Source organism: Pieris brassicae, chromosome 3 (assembly GCF_905147105.1).
Source record: "Pieris brassicae chromosome 3, ilPieBrab1.1, whole genome shotgun sequence".
In the NCBI taxonomy this organism is placed as follows: Eukaryota; Metazoa; Arthropoda; class Insecta; order Lepidoptera; family Pieridae; genus Pieris; species Pieris brassicae.
Window position 1 is genome coordinate 15505934 of NC_059667.1, and position 24122 is coordinate 15530055.

The 24122-nt window shown below is 33.5% G+C and overlaps 1 protein-coding gene across 1 annotated transcript in view; it reads left to right on the forward strand.

The window, feature by feature from the left end:
- The window catches only part of LOC123707799 (small conductance calcium-activated potassium channel protein-like), a 60400-nt gene extending 39940 nt beyond the window's left edge, over window positions 1-20460 (forward strand). Inside the window, exons 2-3 of the mRNA XM_045658142.1 lie at window positions 18478-19217; window positions 20248-20460. Coding sequence (XP_045514098.1) covers window positions 18486-19217; window positions 20248-20460 — 945 coding nt within the window. The 5' untranslated portion in view covers window positions 18478-18485. The remainder of the gene's footprint in view (window positions 1-18477; window positions 19218-20247) is intronic.
- Window positions 20461-24122: the final 3662 nt, after the last annotated feature.

Genomic DNA, 24122 nt, shown 5'->3' on the forward strand with positions numbered 1-24122 from the left:
TTATGACCATCCACATCTGGTATTCGCGTAATCGCAGGGACCATTTGTGACAGGTCGTAAGCTAAAGCAAAGTCGTGAAAGGATCTTCCCGCGTGATCGGTGGTTTCCGAACCGAGCCAATCGGCATGGTGAGCGTTAAAATCGCCAAGTATCACGATTTCAGCGGTAGGAACCCCTTCGAGCAGGGAATCTGTAGCCATTTGGATGTGCTCAATGAGTCGCTCAGTTTCGGTATTTCCGCTATGGGACCTATACAGGCATGCGTAGAATCGCGGATGGTCATCGCAGTCTACGCGCAGCCAGAGGCTAGATAGGTCCCTTCCTTCAAGCGACCCGAAGCGACGAGAACAGATATCCTCTCTGACGTACACGCAAACTCCCGCCCGTGGCACAAATGAATGTTCCAATTTGTACCCCGGGTAGGAGAGGTAGGAAGTATCAGCCGGGGAGGATATCTGAGTCTCAGTAAGGAAGAATAAGGCCGGCTTCGCAGTTTCGAGGTGAAAGTGAACCGCGCTAAGATTAGAGTTGAGCCCCCTAACATTGGTAAAGTCCACTGAGAGCGTGGAAGGGGATGCCTTCGGTAAATTCTTCCGTTTGCCCCGAGATCGAAACCTATAGTTTTTTGCGCAGTTTTTGCCCACCCCAGAATACGAAGGGCAGCCTGTGCATCCACCACCGAATACTGATTGTTCCGATGATGGACGCTCAGAGGGGGATTCTCCACAGCGGAAACGTGTGGTACCCCCCTGGGGTAATCTCTGTTTAAACTGCATCTTCATATTCTGGGGGGGGGGGAATTGATGGGCTCCGGGAGTCTCACTCACCGCACGAAACGCGAGTACAATAAGATGAACCTATTGCATCACTTCACGCCGGTTTTCTGTGAGACAGTGGTACTGCCCCGGTCGTGCCTGCCCGATTGGCTGAAGCCCGAAAGCAACAGCGTGGCACTCCCACTAAGGAGAACACCTTAAAAATAAATTCCAAGTTCAAACTTGCCATAGATTGCAGAATTTTCGACGAAGCATAAAAGAAATATGCTTTGAAAAGGCAAAGTTTTCAAAGAAGAGTTCGCGCTTTCAACTCAATTAGTGTTGTTGATGTAACTACTTTTAAGATAGTTAATGATTCAACTCCCGTGCTTAAATGAACAGAATGCGAAGTTAACTAAGCGTTTATAACTTTTTTAATAAGTTATCAAGCCATTAGTATACGTTGCTAAAAAAAACTTTACTAACGTAGGTTTCTCCACGAAAGGAAGGAGGTAGGTGTGGACGATCCTGGACATCAAATCACCGTCCCAAAGACCCCACTTAAGATGTCGTATATGATAAGCTATGAAATGCATTCAGGATATGAAAGGGTCATCAGATGGGTCGCAGTCGCAGTTTGTAAGTGTCGCTACAGAAGTTTTTGGATAATTTGAAGTTTTACATAAGTAAAAAAACATGATTTTGTAAGATAAATATAAAGATCTTTTAAGACCAGGTATTGGACATACGCACTTGCTTTTTAGTTGTGAAAGTAAATAAAGAGTTAGTCTAAATTACATGTGTAAGATAAATTGTAAGGTACGGTAAGTAATAAAAGTACCTTAAGTTATTTATGAAGACTTAAGGTACTTTTATTACTTACCGAATTTCCTAGCAGGTGGTCTAATTTTTCGCTATTTCCTCGGCGTTGCAGTTTGAAACTTTTAATGAAGCACGGTTTACAGTTTCAGACAGTTTCCGAGTTTTGTTTATTATATTTCAATTTACAATATATTTGTTATGGTTTCAGATTCATTTAAACAACTTCTGAAGGTTATATTAGAAAATCTTGATAAACCGTAATCTTTTTTGGCTACAAAATATAGCTGTGGGAATCGAAACCCGGGTCGAGTTATTGGTTTTCAGTGGCAATCTAAGCCACATATAATATGGTGAACAATACGATTAACTGGTTTTTACAGAAAAATTAAGGTCATGGCTCAGGACATTAAAGCGAGCTTTGGTTTTAAATTTAGAGCCTATATACGTAGACGGCTAATTTGAATTTTTGAAAATATATAAAAAAATGGTTGTAATAAATATAGAAAATGTATATATTTGTATATGTAATGTAAACGGAAAGAATGTGTTACAATGCAAGTTTCTCATGATCGTTTTATAGTTCGCGGATATGAGTTCCTTTGATTACCTTAAAGGATATTACATATTACACCACTTAACTTACTTTTACTATTACAGTATACGTGAATAGTGTTTAGTATAAGTCCCATGATGTGAGCTGAATCACGGCACGACCAAGGGTTTTTATTTCAATTATCATTTTTCATATCGAAATGTTTAAATTAGTAATGAATTTAATAAAACACAAATAAATTGGAGTTATTTTAATTAACTTAAATAAAAGGAACTGAAATCAAATCCTACATGAATATAAATGGATTTGCAGAGTAATGAATTAAATGTTAATATGTTGCTAACTGTAGTGGAAAATTCAGTTTCCAGTTTGCATACAAAATGGAAATTCACTGTAGGAAAGATTCAAAAACTCAAATAGAATCTATTTAAATGTGCATTTCCATTTGATTTCCAATTGAGTCCCATTCACCTGATAAAATGATTTAAAATGGGAAGGTTTTCTTTAAATGAGCCGATATCTTTGAACGATAGCCTATTTCCGATCGGATTCAAAGCTAATCAGGCGCAAAAAGGAATTTGATTATTTTGAATTTTAATTCTGATTTTCCACATTAGCATATTATATCTCTTTTAAAGAAAGTCTTAGCCTCAATGTTCCTGATGGGTACGTCAGATCGCGACATCGTCTGTCGTTACTTCATGTGCCCACACCTTCTGAAAGGGGCACATACTCATATGATTCTGTGTATAACGTAAGTTAACGATTTACATAGGACCTTTTTTATTTGTAGTTTTGTAGTTTTTTAGAGTTGTAGTTTTTTTACCTATAGTAGTTAGTTCTTCTCTTCCGTTCCACGCCCTTGATTTGAGAACTGGCAGTAAATGTAAAATTAGAAGCATTTAATGTATATTTCTTTTTTATTGACGTTCATAAGTGTACATTGTGTTACCTATATGAATAAATGATTTTTGACTTTGACTTTGAGTTATGTTTTTGTATTTTTTAATGTAATTTAAGTTTTCCCTTCTTATGTTTGTTTTTTGTTTCACGTGTAACTTTTTTCATTCGTTGTCTATTCTTGTCGATTTAGTTTTTTATAAATAAATAATATCAAGTTTATTTTGATTTAAATTTATCGACGTACTTGTATAATCATTTTATTACTAATCTATAAATCAATTGGCATTATGTATAACTCTTCGCCTGTAGAGAATGATTTCGCTCTTAAACGTGCTGAATTGCTCTTAATTATTAAAAAAAAATATTCTTCACCACATGAGCTGGAATTGATTGTGCAAAATAGATAAAAAAATTTACATAGCTGGGATTCGAATGCATGGTTCAGAGTCACTAGCCTATTAATACACTAATACGCTCGTATCAACTCATATATTGTTGATATATGAGTTGAGACGAGCGCGACTGGTTTAAGACTAAATCCCAACATTTGATTATTCGTTATCTTTAATAATCCAATTAAAAGTTATCATAAATCATAAACCTAAAAAATCCCTAATATCTTGTCTACATACCAAATATACGGATTTAAATAAAACTCGAGCAACGTAATTAAGAGTAGAGATTTTTCCGAGCATAATTATGTTAGCACGTTTTGACGACTGGTATCCCAGTTTGCTTCAGTAATTGGAGCTTGCTGTGCCCTTTTATTACGTATCTCAAAATTTTCCAATTCTTTAACAAACGCATTAATGATGATCGAGTGCCGTTCATGTATACAGAGGAATATTTTAATTTAAACTTGCCAGGGACCTATAATGATTTAAATTGGTAATCGGTCAGTAAGTTGACGTAAATATATCCAAACTATACCCAAACACTAATTACTTAATTAAATCTTTTTAATACCTTATGGTAAGATTACATAAGACTCGGATTAGTTACAGAGTATATAAATTGCGTAAACTGTCAAAACTAGCGATGCATTTTGTCAACGTGTACTAAAATTAGGGTTAAAAGTGAAAACTAATTATTATACAGATTTATGTATTATATCCACAACACCACTGAAATTGTTGTAGAATGTTCTAAAATATATATTTACACCATTATATATTGGAAAGCTCGTGAAGTTTGTATTACAATGTGTTTATACATATTATTGTTTACAGTTCAGAATGCATGAATAAATTCATTTTACAACACGTTTGGAAAATATTTATTATTCAAAGCAATCGAGCGTGATAGAAAGTGGGGAACACGATAATAGTATTATAATAATGTCAGAAGGTCAAATGATTTGATGTTCATTACAATTCAAATCGATTTAGTTATGTAAATAAAATATATAATATTGAAAGGAATAAAGACTGTTACCAAATGAAATATTATATAACAATTTACCTTTAACAATCTTAAATTATGTCTCTTTATATGAAATTATGTGAACCTGTGCAAAAATATAAGACGACATAGATTGTTTATTATATCGTAATATAATCAACTACAGTTATATCTCAAAATATTCTAACATTTTCAATGTTACCCAAGAGCACTTGGGATTAAAAAAATAGTTGATATTTGAGCTTCATCCTATGTGTACGAGCCAAGGCTGTACATTTTGCTCACTCAGTCTTTCTTAACTTTATAAGCGTGGCGATTTCCTACGCACCGAGAGTATAGCTAGATGCAGGCTCTCTCTTGAACAGTTACATTGCAGTCATTCGTTTCATTGCAATTAACTAATATCATGGGAGTTACGCCCCGAGAGTATAGCCAGACGCAGGAATTCTCTTCAACTGTTACATTGCATATTATTAATTACATAGCAATTAACTTTTATTTATTTCGCTTATATTTTATTGTTGTACGCGAGTGGTTAATAAAGAGTAAAACTAAAACCCTCTATTATATAAAGCTCCTCGATTACCCAAGAACCGTACAGTATGTTTATTAATGAATATTTACAGTTTGTATATAAGATTTTACTTATGCCAAATATCAATCATATGTCAACAAAGTTAACGTTTGACGTTATTCACTATTTCCAAATGAACTAGTCAATGACTATATTAAATTTTACATAAAATCAAACATTACCTATTTCTCTTTAACTCAGAGGATTGGAATTACAAAATTCTATTGTTTCAAAAGAAGGCCCGAAATTTAGGTTAAAATTTCCTTTTCATGTCTCTTTGTGTGTGGTCATGGATGTTTAGTCAATGCTTTTATCTTCAAAGGCCACTTGAAAGACCACGATAGGAGACAACGAAAAATTTTCAAATAAAAATCTAATATCTATAGTACGTATTATACGTATTTATATTTATATACAGTGTAAACTCCATGTAACGTCGATATTCGTCGACTTTGGTTGGTTTAGCTTGTCTTCCATACAATAAATACAATCTACATAGCATTACACCCCCTATCAATACCGACAACAATTGAGTAAGAAAGTACTTTCTAAGTTGCTAATTTAGTAAAAACAGCTGTGTAAGTTTTTTTGTCGCTTCAAGCGTCCCTGAATGTAGAAAATGTAGTGACACTGAATGTGTGTAAAAATGGATTTCCTTAATAGTCAGATCATACCTTATAATTTTAAATACGCGAGGCATAGAACCTAAACATTCAAATACTTTGAGCCTATATATAGTAGTTTTATTCTAGAAGTACATTGTCTTCACATATAATTATTTAACTTATGTATACAAAATATTATAGAACCTATTTTAAAAGAATAAATTTCTTGCCAAACCTTTTGGAAGTGGAAACAAGAATCATCTTTATACTTTATTTAACGTTCAAAAGTGCCATTATAGGTGGTATAATTGGAATAAATGATTTGATTATTTTAAATATCTCTAATGGAATATGAGCGCATCTAAATTTAACGTTTTATTCTAAAGCTTCCGTGTTCGCGTATTTTTAAACATATGACTCAGCTGTACGCAAAGTGCATCGCACTTGTATATAGATAGATTTAGTTCCGTACTGTAATATGCTTTAAATAAACGTATAAATTACGTAGTATAATCTATTAGATTTTTTTCTTTATTGTGATATATACAGCTTAGTAAATCTAGTGATTAATTAATTTAGTACATTATATTTTATTTTAATTTAATGTTGTGTTATAATATACACGTTATGTATTGGCCTGCTGGTAATTAGGTAGTTGCAATAGAGTTTATTATAATTAGTAGACTCTTCTTTCTTCTTTGACCGCGTAAACCACGAGCTCATTATAACGTTGCTTCGTGCTTACAAGTAGGTACAAATATCAGGATCACTATATGAAATCGAAAACTGTTACAGTTACCGGAGATGTCGCTAAAGCTGGATCTCCATATCGCCTAACATACACGATAATCGTGTCGGGGGTTTAAACAAACATTCCCAACCCAAGGGACAGTAAAGTCATATTGTATTTATACACTTGACCACTGGAATAGAATCGGGAATGCGGTTTCGCTTGACCTGAATATAACATTGTATGTGCTTATTCGCAAACTTCTATTCCCTAGATATCCCGTATATCATAGTGGATATTTTAGCTGCTGTTTTTATTCTGATTAAGTAGTTAATAGTTAATCTTTATTAAATTTTGTACAGATACAGACAGTTTATGAATTAGTTTTGGGAAAACCTGAATTAAAAAAAGTTAGACATATACATATTATACAGTATCTTAGTATAATATAAAAAAAAACATAGTAAAATATAAAATAGTCATAATTATGAAGTTAGATAAAGGAAGTATATATAGTTTTAAAAAAATAACTACATTTAAAAACCTATCAAAGTATTATATTAGACTGTTAATTTATCATGATTTTGCCTATTTTCTAAGATCTTTACTTTAACATAATAGATATCGTTAGAATAATGCTTTCAATACAATCAACAAATATATGTTATAAATAGTTTTTAAATATATCTCATCAATACATAACCAATGTTATAAGCAGATTATAGTGTATTTATAAACATAAGACTATTTGCTAACGAAATACTGACGGCAGAACATAATGAAATTAAATTCATGACCTTATCAAAGTACGGCCATAGTTAATAACATTAATTTTAAAGATAACGAGCCCTAATGAATGTTAAGCCTGAGATTATTAATTTTCGTCAAATGAGGGATTATTAAATTAAAATATAATTTTCAGCAAATATTAATAGTCGATTTAAAGCGACTGTTGTTATAGAATAACTAGTACTATACTAACATCTTAATAGATTTAATAACAGTAAAAATATACTTTAATTTTCAGACAGATGGCTTAAAATCTTTTAAACGACTTAAAATGCACTAAAATATTGATTTGGTTTTTAAGTAAGTTTAAAAATTTAACTAGTAGTCTTACTAGTTCCATTATATAGGAAATTTCAAATTTGTTGCAATTTCGATTGTCAGATTCGATTTATTTTAATTTTCGGAATTAGTATATTTTTTGATAAATCGGCTATAACCTTGTATCTCTTAACTATGTATAACAATACACACATTGAATGTTCGTTATCAATCATCCAACTTGCTTCGTACTGTGTATTCCTTATAATTAATTATTATATTATATCCAACACATCCTCATTTTTTGCTTAATGTATCATTAAATTCGAGCACTTTAGGCCTATGAAATATCTCAGCTATTAATAAAATCGCACACTAATGAGTGTCATTGTTAGGGATTGAGTGTGTCAAGTATAATACTGGACATTCGCAGTTATTTACAATTGTCACTGAGTGACGTTCGATAGTTTTTATTCATAAAAATCTAGGCTTTCAATTCGACGCGTTTTTATTTGGTGCTTGTCCAAGTAAATTTTCATAAGGTCGTGTATAGTTTAACTAATTAATATTTAGTATTAATTCATAACGTTACAAACTTTTTTATAACAAACAATTAAATAATTTGACATCTTATTTTAACACTTACTCAGTGAAGATAAATCTTGGTCTTATTATTTACTGTGGACTTTAAAATCCTCAACTATTAGCTCAAAGAATTGGTTCTTTTGGCATGCTACCCCTTATGTTGGCAGTATATACAGTACGGAATAAATAAAATGGTATTCATCTTAATAATAAAAAAAAGCAATAGAGCCTGTTTGCGAGCAAACAGATCCTTTTTTGGCAGTTACACGTAAAGGAAATCGTAAACATGTTTTTTGAATTAATAACGTTATATGTTTTCGTATTTCCGAATATTATTCAGAATAATTAGTTGAAGGTTACGCATGTACGATCACAGCTTCAAAGTCCCAACACGTGTATTGTATTTTTGGAACACGAATTTTCACTTATCTTAGAAACAAATTTTTTGACTGTTAAAGTCACTCAATGTCAACTGAGCTTGATGAAATTATTATATTAAACGAATAAAAATGTTTTAATGTCAAGCTAAAACAAAAATTTAGACTTAAATCTTAGTTCTTTATGTGTTTTATAGTTAACAATAATAAACCTCAAATAGATATTGTTTTGGAATTGTCATAAAAGTCTTAAATTTCTTAACTAGTTTTTTTTAAATTTTCACTTGGTTTATACAACTCTTTGTTGCATTTGCTTCAAAATTCGCAGTTTTTTTTTTACTGAATAATTAAAGTATTTATTTCAAAGTCAAACCTCTTTTATCTAATTTAGATATATTATTTGAACAACGTATAAGCTTTGCATACCAATTAATTAATTTCTGAATAAATGAATTTAATTGAATATTTGCTACTGTTAAGCGAATTCAATATTATCAGAGGAAGCAATCAAGTTACGGAGTTGCTACAAGTTTTGAATAAAATATTTGTTTTATCTCATGCCGTAATTTTAGGAGAATATTATAACCGAACGTCAACATAAAATTTCTTCACTTTAAACGGGTAAATTAGTCGTCCTACTTTGTCAATAGATAACAACGTAAATAAACAATACGAATGCTGAACAGTACATATTATTAAAGTGACTAATTCAATAGCCATATGATTAGCACAAATGTCACGTGCATACTTAATTGTTGCAAAATCTAGAGGGTTAGAGTATTTGTGGGCGTCGTCGGTCTGTTTTGAAATGCAAATTGAATCTCCCATTAGCAATCCGAGCTGTGCACGGCGCCACAATTATCGATGCTTTGTTGTGATAATTATTGTTTTAATTACAATGGTTACAGAGCTTTTGTTTTTTTATGTACAAACACAGGCTGATTTATTAAGGGAAAATGTTCACTAGAAAACCATACAATATAGACCATAATATAAATAAAATATACAGCAACTTACTCAATAATTCGTAAATACTACACACTTGATTGCAGTCTTATTGTCCTAGTTGAATTATTGAACTATATTAACAAGAAATATTAGAGTCAAATTCCGGTTAGAACTGAAAAGACGCTTTGTAATTTTTCTATGAAAGGATGCTCCACCAGAGTGCTATGTGCGACTTTTAAGAGAAAACTAAATTTGGCGTCAACACATGCAAAGCGCAACGGTTTTCCGTCTTATTAGGCTCAAATCCTTAAACTGAAAGGAATTTTAATGAGTGATATAAGTGTTCTATGCTCTGTACTTGCGTAAATAATATTTTTAAATGGGCTTAGATTTAACCAGCCTTAGCCGAGATATATATTATATCTATTCACATATGAACATAAATTAGTTATAATTTTATACATTAATTGAATCGCTAAAAGAACAATCATTAAACAATTTTTCAATATTAAATATTTGATATTGAACTTCTGTTTCAAATTTTAAACTACCATAACATATTGCATTGATATATCGAACAAACCTCACGCTATGACGATGGAATACAATCTTCGCTGAATGCGGATATATCACGCAAGCAGACGATCTACTTTACACCCACAGAGGATTAGATATCACGTCACCATTGTGTAGATATCACGTCACCTAGAATATAATCCTGCTATATGATTTTAGAACGAAGACAGAGTATGAATATGGGGTTTCAGTGTTGATTTAATTATTATTAACAGGTTACACCACACCGTCTTTCTTTTTTAGTAAATTTTCTTGAAAATGTTTTAAGAGTGACATCTAAACATATTTTTGCTATAAGATTTTGACCATAACTAAATGATTATCAATAAATATCTAAGTATCTCTGTAATTCTTACTTCTTTGCTTTAGATATTGTATTCCTGCCAACAAATTTTGCATACGTAGAATTACTTAGTTATACAATATACATTTCGATTCGATTATTTCAACTGTCGCGGTCTTAATAAAACGTAGACTAGATATATACCGTATTCGTATGAGTATCTATTGTTGTCAATAGCCACTTATTTTTAACGTGGATAAAACACCGTAACACTGGTAACGGTGTTTACATACATCATGTATTTCGAACAATGTTCGTTATTCAATGCTGTTCAATTTAATAATTTTTGATGAGGGTGATCCCAAATATTTTTTCTCGGCCGACCGTCACATTTATTAGTTGAGTCATTGTTGAGATTTACTCGGGTTACGTTAGACACATTTTTATTTTGATATATACTTTTTGTTAATTATAATTGATAATAGTTACGTCCACTATTTAGAATTTTATAGTGAGTGTTTAGTGCGCTTTTGAGAACTATAGTGAGGCAAGGTATTAGCATCAGTCTAACCTTTATTTGTTTCCAAAGTAATAGAATTTCTCCAAATCCTTACGGCTGATAATATTATGTGCCTTTCTTCCTGGTAAGAAGATATTGTAACGAGGTATGTACTCACGACTTATTATTCTAGTATAAGATTGTGTATCGATGGCCACCGAACCGTTCTTTATGGTACATAATACTATATTTAGTTGGTGTCTTAAAAGTATAATAGACTTGTCTAACTGTCTTGACAGTCTATAATCAGACATGTTATTAGTGACTTAGTGATTTAGCGTGTGATTTTCAACTCGGAGTTTTATCAAAGTTTTGAGCTGCATGGTTAAATCATATAGTTAAGATCTTAAATAAATTATAATTTCATTTATTTAAGTCTCGATATAATTCTTGTCTAACTCACTGATGGTTGTTTAAAGTTGTTATTAATGTTGATAATCGTTGTTGTTGCTCTGTGGGTGTAAAGTAGAGCGTCTGCTTGCGTGATACGTGCGCATTCATACTGACGCTTAATTAAACAAAGAAGTAAAAGTATTATTCGCTGTCTAAAAACAGAAACTTTCATGGATCTGTCAAATATTTTACCTTAAGTTTTACTACATGCCATCAACTTCACTTTGTTAAACCTAGTATGGCCTTTACGAGAAATTTGGAATAAAGGGATAAGTAGAAAGGTAAAGTCAATATTTCAAATCCAATTTGTTGTAATCCGACAAGAAGCTTTATAAACAGTCTGCCCTTTGCGTTTTTTCATATGGTCCAGCATTAAGAAAAAATGTCTACGGGGAAAATAAAATAAATTTACAGATTAATAATTATAAAATAAATTGTTTTAGTTTGTATGTGTGAGATATTCAGCCATATAGTAACGCAATTGAACCTTTTGGAGAACAAACAAACTAAAATAATAATTGTTAAGGCTAGTAGAATTAATATACGATAACCTTTCTTTTTAAATCGTGTTAAAACAGATGCCGGCCTGAAGTCATTGTTTTGGATTTTAATATAAATATTGTTTAGCCTTTTTATGTTTGAATCTTTATAAAACCTCACGAAATTTAAAAATTCGTTTATTCGTAAATTATCTGTATTCGCACTTTTGAATATCAATCAACAATTTGAAAAACAAATAAATGTAGTTTGTAATCATTTTTCATTTTAATGTTGCCATTATGTTTTAGAACAGCGGCAGCATAAACTTTAAAATTTTCTCACAAGTTTTACATTTCTGCTATATCGTATCGTAAAGCAAGTACATTTTTATGAGTGTACACTTACTTTTATTATGCTTTGTAATAGAGGATATATTAGGACATAAACAGGATAATAGCAAGCTTACTATGTTGGACTCAGCAGGACGTATAAATTCGTTAAGCTTAGCCGCTTTTTTCAGTGTTTCCTTGAAGATACATTGTTTTACACTAAAATTTCCTGACGATTATACTTGACAATTGCATGCATAATTAATAATAAAAAGTGATTATTAACAAATGTACTTTTCGAAAGTTATTAACATTTAGCTTTACATTTTAATTGTCATATCGCGTGATCAATACCGCCTACATACGACAAATATGCGCCATGTCTACCCTTTTATGTTATTGATTACGTTAATGGAGCTATTTTGTTTTTTTTGATCAGTGAGAACTTTATCCAATGCGATATTATTGACATTTCAGCAACTTTGAACTTAAATACGTTTTGAATAAGTAAATCAAGTTCGATCGTTGTTCGGTTGTTTTTATAATTTTTGTTGTTTAGCACTATCTACGAAGTGATTTATGTATTATGACGAATATGGTTGCCGCTTAATAATAAATGAACATTTTATTACTTTGACATGTTATTTTTTGTTTTCTATAGCCACAGTCTTACAGGGTACAGCTATATAATTATTTTGCTTGGCTCCCGTGAACTCCCTAGAGCACTTCTTTGACTCACAAATGACGATTTAGTGGATTGAGACGCACATCACCTAACAACGGTATGCACTACGGATATTACTCTAAGTAATTTTATAATTAAAAGTAATTCTGTGAAAAATATGAAATAAAAAAGTTTAATATAGCATAGTAATATTATATCATAGTATTATAGATGTGCTGGCGGTTTCAGAGCAATGTTATCCCTGAGGTTGTAGGTTTTTACGTGCGCTCCACTCACTCGCTCGGACGGTGAAGAAAAACATCGTAAGGCAACAGACATACCTCAGACCCAAAAAGTCCACCTACTATATTAGCAAAAACGAATGATCATCAAACAGATGTAGAATTCTGAAGCTCAGACGTATAAAAGTTAGCGCCACTGGTTTGTTAAATTTTGCTGTTAGTATTCTCTTACTAATTAGAATAGAAAACAAAATTCATTTTCATATTTCATAGTCCATTTTTAAGAAATGTTTTACAATCACGTTACGACAACAGTTTAAATTCACGCATTCATTCATTCGCTTTTTCAACTGATGAACCATTGCATAAGTTGCTTAACCAGCTGGGCCAAAGGGTGGCAAATAAGTAATGGTAACAAAAATCATTCCAATACTTTATGTGATATATTCAAGTAAACATTACAGTTAGATGTAATCTAATTAAATGCAAATTACTCGTTTGAAGTAGAGTAATATGATATTATTCAAGAAAGGTAAAAATGAGTTATGTTTGATATTCAGCGAAACGATATCTACGTAAATATATACTTTGTGATTTATATACTATACGATGAATTTTATTCAAAGGTTAATTAATTGTTTAATTATTGTTTATGTATAAGTAATTTGAACAGTACGACTATTGTAGATAACCTAGAAATACAATTAAACTCGAATAATTAAGAGAAAATGGTTAAATTCAGATCAATATAAATTTATACCTTTCGATATCATAGTAATACTTTAAAATATTTAATGTAATTCTCTAATGCATTGCTCGGACAGATAAAGATACCATTAATTTTATCAAACTGCCACGGCGTCATTTATGATTTACGGCATCTTATTTATATTAAAATGTTTTATATTTCTATTACTGAACATATTTCTTTTATTAAATAGGCTTAGATATAATAGAACAGTTCTTAGATATTCTTCGTTCGATTATATTATTCGTTCTTAGTTCGAGAACGAGAGTACTTTAGTGATTATTTAAATTATTTTATATTCGCTATATAAGCAGCTTATGGCATTAACATAATATTTTTTTAACATCTGTGTTAGCTAGAGGTTTATATTTAATCAGGATAAGGGTCTTGTTTTGTGGCATATAAAATAGTTCTTGAGGGTTTGTCGTCGGTCAACCCCGATATTGTTAATATTTAAAACTTTTTATCTATCAAATTGAATGTATAGCAAACATCGATATAATTCTAAATTCTAAAAAGTGTTGTATATATTTCTATTTAACCCAAAACAATTATTTTGTAAAAGATTTGTATCCAATTGTATGTAATGTAGTGGACCACGAAGCCTGTAATGTAGGTTTTTATATTTTGTCAATAAATCTAGTTCAGCAACGTTTACGAATGATTTATTATTATTATTATTGGATTATTAATACAGTTTACGCACGTACGGTACATAAATTAAGGAATACAACGGCAAGTTATAATTCAATTACAAGCACTTGTGTCGTATCCCTATTATTCACACGAAACACAATACAATCTGTTCCAACAATATACTCCTGTCCAAATAAATGTCATAAGTTGTTTATTAAGTTGTCATCCCACTGTGCCCTCAGTTATCTTTTATATAGACTCTTGATATAAAGTTTAATTGTGAGTTAGCTTTTGACACATTCATTTTCATAGTATATTTTGGACAATGATAAAATACAGTAGATTTTTAACATTCAACCCACAAAACTTATTACAAGGGATTTTATATATTTTATTTACATAACTTAAGTAACAGTTATAATCATAATAATATAAAATTGTAATAGAATATTTATTTTAGTTTATTAGTAATCTACAGTATTTACAATACGTAAAAAAAATGTAAATTTTTTAATTTATTCAAAAGTTCTTACATAGGCTACATTTAAGTTTATAAATTTAAGCAATTTTGGCCAATCGATACTATTGTCCGTAAACAGTAATAAGTCTACACATCGTTTTTAAGTATTAGTTATTATAATTGTAATTTTCCTCGCTATATATGTATATCAAAACCGGAATATTTTTTTAAAATAAATGTTCGCTTTGAATTTCTTCTGCATATTTATGTGTATTATATACTGAGGTATCCAGAGAGCTGATGAAAACCAAGGATTCTTTTGGAGTAATTTGAGAACATAGTTAAAGAAAAAACTTTTTAAAAGGATTGAAGCTATGTCCTATTATTATAAACTTATAATTATTTACATAATTTTAAATTTAAATTTTTCCGACGTTTCGCGTGCTTCACAGCGCGCGTGGTCACGGTGACTCAACATAGTTTAAATTTTATAGGTTAGAAATATAGTATTAACATCTTTATAGAATAATAAAAATGGATGCATATGATTCGAGGATTATTGTGTCTGTAATATATGAATAGAAATGAATCCAATCAAAAATAACTCACTCGTTTATATTCTTTACAAAATTAAATATTTTTTCTCGGCTAAAACTTTATTACTTAGAGAGTATACGACACAATATCATACAAATACATACATTAATTCATGTTTGTTCTGAATCAAATGCTTTTGCACACTATAAATAGCAGCTGAAACATCCGTTGTGTAATGCTTAAGATATCATTTCCAAACGAAGAAACACACTCGTGCACTTTAGTATGAAAATAAGCCTTAATTTTCACGTCAAGTTTCCATTGTGCTGAGTGAAATGGTTTTTTTCGGTGTAAATGAAATATTCTGAAAAAGTAAACTACAAAATGTTTTGCACTTGTAAAAGAATTTCATGGTTAGGTGCGAAAGTGGAACTTTTTTAAGGCTGTATGTACAAAGTATGGTAAAGTGGATCTATATAATGTAATTGTTTAGAAACAAACTTTCATGGTAACGATTCTTATCTTCATGTTTTACAGGTATTTACTAATCTTGACTTTAGATTTATGTATCTTAGTAATCGTTTTTTCGTAGGTAGATGATCAGCCACCTAAAATATTATACCCAGCTAGGGTTTGGGTCCACCCAATTCCACCCAAGATAGTCCACTATCTTATGGTTGAGAATTGCTCCCTTAGAACTAATATAAATGAATAAATAAATTTTCCAGTCAATGTTATGTTATCATAAAGGCAATAATTCCATGCGTATCACCTTGACGTCACTTCTTCTCACTTTTTATAACATTTTGTGTTTATATATTAATATAATTTCCAATAAATAAATTAGTTTCCATTTAGAAATATTTCACACATGTCACATCGAAAATGTTGCATAGCGTCATCTTAAATTACAAAGAGCAAAGCTCCGTCACCTAAATTAGAGTAATTAATGTTACACGTGGCTTTCATAGCCACGTGTGCAATGAAAATCAAATTTAAAGCAATGTGTTTGTTACCTTGAAAATTCGAATGATATGTATATGTAATTATAAAAATTTAAAGTAACTCGACTTAGTCCTATATCAGGTGGTGCAGAGGGCATCTACAGGGCTTCGTTATCACACTATGTGTTATATTTTACACAATTGTAATCATTCATATTAAAACGTCTATTTCATATCTATTTAAGACTACTGTCGCCGATGGAACACAATAAGAAAGTTTTTTTTATTTATTTAAGAAATCTAAATTATCTGCTTTGCTATGTCAATACGCGCTATATTTATATTTATGTGGGGTAAATTACTTCTAGACAATAAATATAAATAAATAGATTTCGTATTCACATGCGAACAAATTCATTAATTAAAAGTAATTGAAAGTAACATGTACATAACAGAAACATACTTCATCTATACGTATACTACGTATAGATGTAATTTTGTGACTCACTAACGACCAGTGCGACTTAAAGTGCAGTTGAGGTTTTAGGCGTGAAGAACATACTATCTGTAAAATGAAAAAAAATGATTTCTTTGGCATTGTTTATTTTATTTTTTACAATTAAATAAACTAAGCGATAGTACATAGTACGGCCGTACGTACGTCTTCGGTAATCTGAGAATCAATATTATCCCGAAGGCATATATTACCATACAAATTATTGCTTCGCTTTGCTCAAATAACTAACGCAGTGAGCAATATATGGAGAATGTAAATAGTGAATATTTAATCACTTTGAAACTCAAACTTGGAAGATGAATATTGGAGTATTACAGTTATATTATTGTTCCTTTTTAATAAGGTTTGTATAATTAGTCTGTCTTAATTTATGTTGTGTAAAATACGTATCAACGCTTTGGGACCCATTCAAAAAGATGAAAGATACTTTTAGTACTGTTGATGCATTGTATGATTTCTTTAGTAATGGGATGTTTTGTTATAATTACCATTGTAAATTCACCATTGTCTTCCATCTTCGGCTCTTTAGAACAATTAACCTGACACCATTTTATGTAATGTGACAAACATACATTATTTATCTTTATTGCTTTTAAGTTCAATTTGGAAGTTGAATTTTTTTATTTGATTAATTTTTTATCTGTTACTTTTTTTAATGGTAAAAATAATATTTATATTATTTGAAGGGCTTTGATGTATCTGTATATTTTTTAGTTGGTACTAAAATAGTCTATCGCCGCTTTGCGATACTTAACAATTTCAAATATAACGCACGAGTGGTAATAAATACTTTCTCTAATTTGCTTTATTTTCGAAAAAGGAAAATGTCTTAAATGACACCACAAAATTTTAATGAAAACTAAATAAAGCATGAAATGTAAAAGTACCAAGTCATAGTAAGTACTCCTTGGATACTAACAAACTAAGTGCACGACTATGCACTCATACGAATGGCCCGAGTCTCTGTATATGTCATAACTTATACGACTAAAGTCACTGTGAAAGCTCACAATAAGATTAAGAAGCATGTTAGTGAAAATAGGTTATGTTTTATTTAATAAGTATGTATTTTACATTCATTGGTGCTCTTGCAACTGTCATAGAGAAATATCTGTATATTTACAAACAAATCTCCCACACTACTACACTGTGCTGGGTCAATCCCATGTCATGAGGATTAATATTTTGATTGTAAATTTTAACTTAAAAAGCACACAAATATAGAAATGTATATTTTAACTGTATATAAGAGCTTACATTCCATTAAAAAGCTCGTAAGACGATAAGGAAATTGAAGCCTTTTCTTTATGTAGACTTCCATTTACAAATGTGTGTAAATTTTTGAGTTTCATGTCATATTTTTAAATAATGTAATGTAATAATGATGTTATTAAATTGATGAATAATTTTACGAGTAAAATTTGTAATATATAAGTCAGATACTAAACATTCAATTAGTTTGCAAACCGTCTACAATATCACTTCAAGAATCCACGCCTGGGAAGATTTATTTAATGATCTGCTCTTCCCCTGGATCTTTTCATTATCTTTAAGAGTATAAAAAACTCTGGTTCTGGTTGTATGGTAAACATTCCAATCAAAATATAAGGTTTCATTAAAATATAATATTTAAAAACGCTGGCAAGTGACTCTTAAAAAAAATCAGCTTCGCAGTATAAAATAAGTGGCACTTCAGTTTTAACTTTCGCGTGGTCTGCTGGTGACAAGGGTTACTTACAGTCTACAAAGCACTGTTAAACTGTTTTATTTTTGTATAAGTTTTTGTTAAAATGCTCTATTTTGTTTCAGATTTTAAAATGTCAGTGCCAACAACTGATAGTACAGAAGCAATTACAAATTCCGGTTACGGAAGCAGCGATGAGACAGCTAGTTTACTTGTATCAGGGCCAGCCGTAACCGTTATTATTCCAAATGAGAACAGGAGTGTGAAACCAGTCCTTCAACGCCAGGACTGTACTACACATTTACGTCCTCAACTCTCCGGCGGACCAGGCAGCGAAGAAAGCGCTGCTTCGGTTAGAGTAGAAGATGGGACAGCTAGAAGTGTTCCCGATATAGAATTACAATGTAGAGACCAATGCGAACGTCCTCAAACTTTGGTATCGCCCGTTGCGATGTGTTCACACCGTGGGTCCGTTACATGTCAGCTAGTTCCACACACTTGCAATAGATGTCGTGCTTGTGAACGGCGTCAGTCAACAGCACCAATGTCAGCGTTACATCTAGCGCGATCTGTATCACGAGAAAGTGTTCGATCGGCCCTACACTACCCGTGTGGATGTAGTTCTCTGCATGCCGTAAGCACGTGTCCCGTAATTCAACCTCCAGCGCTATTACTACCAACCACAAGCAACAGAATCATTCGACAAAGTTCTCAGCCCGAATCTAGCGCATGCGCGGCGCACTGTGCTCACCATAGTCACCACCCTAGCGCCTCTCTGCGGCAGCTACGGGAACCAGGAGATGGAATTGCGGGAATCGCGGCAGACTCGCTCAGAATCAACGGCGGAATGCGGCCTTTTAAACAGGTAAGAGTTTGGAGCATAGATGGCGCTGGGCTCAATTTATATACTACGCAGGGGCTGCTACACCACGTAGCGTTTATGTAGCACAGTATCCTATTACAAACAAAGTTATTAATATATCATGTATTGTATGCGCTCATTATTGTTTGTTATGCATATATTTACAGGGTTTTCCTTACTATACGTAAAATTAATTAAAATAAGATATATTTATTTTAAATACTTTCAATCAATCATTGATTGGTTGTATAAAATAAGATGTCTAAGAAGCGTTGTGGCAAAAAGTTAACCTAATTAGATCGCAAAGAGAATTTTCTCAAGTAAACAGCTGTATAATTGCTCTGGTATCTTAACTTTATTAAGTGATGGGAGATAATTAAAAAATAAAATTTCTTTAAGTGCTTATGTACAAAAATTGCTTATAAAATATGGACATTAATACCCGCGGTATATTCATTTTTGTCCGTGAAATTCGAAATCTGAATGGCCTTTGTAACTGGTCTCATGAAGATAAATTTGTATAGCATGTTGAATATAGTACAATACAGCGTGCAAAGTACCCTAATGCTCTGCAGCAACTCCATATATTATACCCGTTTCACGTCACTTGGAGCCAACTCGACACATTTCAGCGTCATTAAAACAATCTCCGGCTTTTACCCAAACACTACTTTGTATAAACACGTCATTTACTCAAATAGTAGCCTAATATGAAATAAAGGGCGTCGCAGATGATAACATATAGGACATTCTAATATACATACATTATTCTGGTCATAATATTTTTATAATAGCTTAGACCTTTAGAGTATCAAATTTTCAGAAGGAACTTTAATATATATGAATTTTCCGTACATTGAAATTTAATTGTACATGATTTAACCAACTTCTTTTATAAAAACTATTCAAAATTCAAGTCTAAGCAAATCGTCTTGAACTTCGTCTGAGATGCCTGAGCTTAAAAGCTGCTGTGTAAGTGCTGTTTAAGGGTCTTGAGATTCTCTCAGTAGTTTGACTTCGTACGTGTTTCCAGCAGGGGCTGCTCCTCTGCCCACAAACCCTGTCGCAGACCCGTCGTGCTCGGCTTAGACGTGCATTTACTGAGGCCACGGGAGATACAGTTAACTACGTCCGAACGGTGGGCCCCTTTTTGAAACGACTGTACAATATTAGATGTACTTTTCTATTGGTTGTGGATACTATTAGAAAAATACATGTCAGACTTTTGTATTTAATCGAGAAGTGACTTGCACATTGTACAGTCGTGATCTGTGGTGATTTATCACAGAAGTAATTTGTTAGTAGGCGAATGTGACGTCCCCGTAGTCGGTCCCCAGCACCCTTAGCTTTTTCATCAGTTTAGGAGATGGCTACATCAACGCACTGGCACGAGACAAACTGGCTTTGTATGTGAAATGGGTTTTTTTCCTTAAATCAGGAAATTTATTTTGCTACCATATTCGTTCATGGGTGAAGCTTTGGGAATATCAAGTCGCATTCACAGCACGTTACACTATCACTGCGTTATAGCACTGTTGCAGGTTTGTTAGATTGCACTAAGCTTAAAGATTTATGTTTTTAAAGTTTCAATACCTAAGTTATAATACTTTAGAATTTTAAAGATATATCTCTATACGATCTGAACTTTATTTCTACAGAAATTTCTTTATGTAAACAGCATTTATATTTGTAAAGCGAAAATCTGCGGGCGACCCCAGTTTTATCGTTAAACGAATTCTCTCAAAAGGATTTAGTTTAAATCGGGTCCTTTAACGATATAATATTAAAAATCATATTTATGCCTATTCGTATTGGCATTTTACCAATGATGCATATGTTATTTGACGTCAATATTTTGCAAAATATACAAAAGTTGACACTAGGACACAGGTTGCAGTATTCTATAGTCATATAAATATGCTGTATTTAACCCATATAACATTATGAATTGACATAAATATTACAAGATATACGACAAAAAGCTTAAAATTTCCGTTTATAAGATGCACCAAAACACAAATGCAATATTTAGTAAATAATTAATTGTAAGGAAAATCTTGTTACATAGCAGCCAGGACTAAAAACATATTCAGTAAGTACAACAATATTATAAACAGGTGCTTCTATTTTTTTACTTCGTTAGGTTTACCTACTTAAATCGAGAAAGAATACGTTGCGTTTTATGCCACATATAATTGACCATTGAAACTAGAATAACGAAAACATAGACAAAATATACAATGAATTGTATAAAATAAAAAAAACAGGTACATTTTTATATATCAGGTTGATTTACAAGTATTTTCAAATTTAGAACGATATAGTGAACATACAATCGCCAATATAACTATTTATATTTTACACCTGGCGATTGAATACGCTTAAAGATTTTATACTTCGTCCATAACAAGCTTCCTCGAAACGAGACATCGGATCGGACCAAAAGCAATATTGCAAGCAGCATTCAAGCGGATTTTATTAAGCTATTGTATCTAATGTATCAAAATGAACTATATTCGCTGAAAGGGTACGCTATAAATGGCTCAGAAACTTGCATACGGACTAGCATTATATCATACTGAAATGAATTTTATTTCTTCGGAGGCTTATTGCGATTTAAGAGCCTTTCAACTTTCATAATATTCTGTCTTATTATGAGTATGTATGTATTCACGCTTTAACCTATAGTCGATACTTAATAGGCTCAGTATAACTCAAGGGAGTCATATTTAACGCTAAGTTTCTCTGAGTCTGTTTCTTATCTTTAGTCACCCCTAAGACCAAATTGTTGAGCAGTGTTGGCGTAATAGCTTCAGCGTACGACTCTCATCCCTAAGATCGTAGGTTCAATCCCTGGCTGTGCACCAATGGACTTTTTTTCTGTGCGCATTTAACATTCACTCGAACGGTGAAGGAAAACATCGTGAGGAAACCGGCTCGCCTTAGACTTAAAAAGTCAACAGCGTGCATCAGGCACAGAAGGCTGATCACCTACTTGCCTATTAAATTAACAAATGATCATGAAACAGATACGTTATATACGATACAGATTTTGAAGGCGTCGGGACGTGACGACCCCATCGCCCACTGATGAAATAACCTGTGACAGAGGTTATTTCACCAGTGCAGTCAGTCAACCCCCTTCCTAGTGGGAGTGCCATGCTGTTGCTTTCGGGCTTCAGCCAATCGGGCAGGCACGACCGGGGCAGTACCACTGTCTCACAGAAAACCGGCGTGAAGTGATGCAATAGGTTCATCTTATTGTACTCGCGTTTCGTGCGGTGAGTGAGACTCCCGGAGCCCATCAATTCCCCCCCCCAGAATATGAAGATGCAGTTTAAACAGAGATTACCCCAGGGGGGTACCACACGTTTCCGCTGTGGAGAATCCCCCTCTGAGCGTCCATCATCGGAACAATCAGTATTCGGTGGTGGATGCACAGGCTGCCCTTCGTATTCTGGGGTGGGCAAAAACTGCGCAAAAAACTATAGGTTTCGATCTCGGGGCAAACGGAAGAATTTACCGAAGGCATCCCCTTCCACGCTCTCAGTGGACTTTACCAATGTTAGGGGGCTCAACTCTAATCTTAACGCGGTTCACTTTCACCTCGAAACTGCGAAGCCGGCCTTATTCTTCCTTACTGAGACTCAGATATCCTCCCCGGCTGATACTTCCTACCTCTCCTACCCGGGGTACAAATTGGAACATTCGTTTGTGCCACGGGCGGGAGTTTGCGTGTACGTCAGAGAGGATATCTGTTCTCGTCGCTTCGGGTCGCTTGAAGGAAGGGACCTATCTAGCCTCTGGCTGCGCGTAGACTGCGATGACCATCCGCGATTCTACGCATGCCTGTATAGGTCCCATAGCGGAAATACCGAAACTGAGCGACTCATTGAGCACATCCAAATGGCTACAGATTCCCTGCTCGAAGGGGTTCCTACCGCTGAAATCGTGATACTTGGCGATTTTAACGCTCACCATGCCGATTGGCTCGGTTCGGAAACCACCGATCACGCGGGAAGATCCTTTCACGACTTTGCTTTAGCTTATGACCTGTCACAAATGGTCCCTGCGATTACGCGAATACCAGATGTGGATGGTCATAAACCCTCTTTGTTGGACCTTCTGCTGACCTCACATCCGGAGACCTATCAAGTCTCTGTTGACCCGCCATTGGGTTCATCGGATCATTGTGTGGTCCGGAGTACTGTGCCTACTACGCGCCCTCCTCGGCCCCGTTTTTCGGGTTGTCGTCGTATTTGGCACTATCGGTCAGCAGATTGGGATGGGATGCGGTCATTCTTTGCGTCCTACCCTTGGGGGCCTATGTGCTTTTCGTCGGAAGCTCCAGATTCCGTCGCTGCCTCTGTCGCCGAAGTGGTTCTACAGGGCATGGAACTTTTTATTCCATTCTCTGCGGTGCCGATCGGTGGCAAGTCACAGCCCTGGTTTAAGCGTTCTTGCAAGGCGGCATCGCGTCGAAAGCGAGAATGCTTTAATGCATGGGCGGAAGCGGCGATATCTCGTGATGCCAATACCAGCGAACATAAAAAAGCATATAACTCAGCCTCCAGGTCCTTCAAACGGGAAATCGCTAAGGCAAAGTCAGAGCACATCGCCAGATTTGGCGAGAGATTGGCCCAACTCCCTTCTGGGATCCGAGCCTTCTGGTCTCTCGCCAAAGCTGTACAAGGGAATTTTTGTCAGCCATCGATACCACCGCTGCACAGAGAGGATGAGTCGCTCGCCCACACTGCGAAGGAGAAGGCCGACCTCTTGGGCTGTCTCTTCGCGTCCAACTCGACTTTGGATGACCGGGGGAGATCACCACCGGCGATTTCGCGGTGTGATAACTCAATGCCGGAAATCACATTCCGGCAACGTGCTGTTCGCAGAGCACTATCTTCC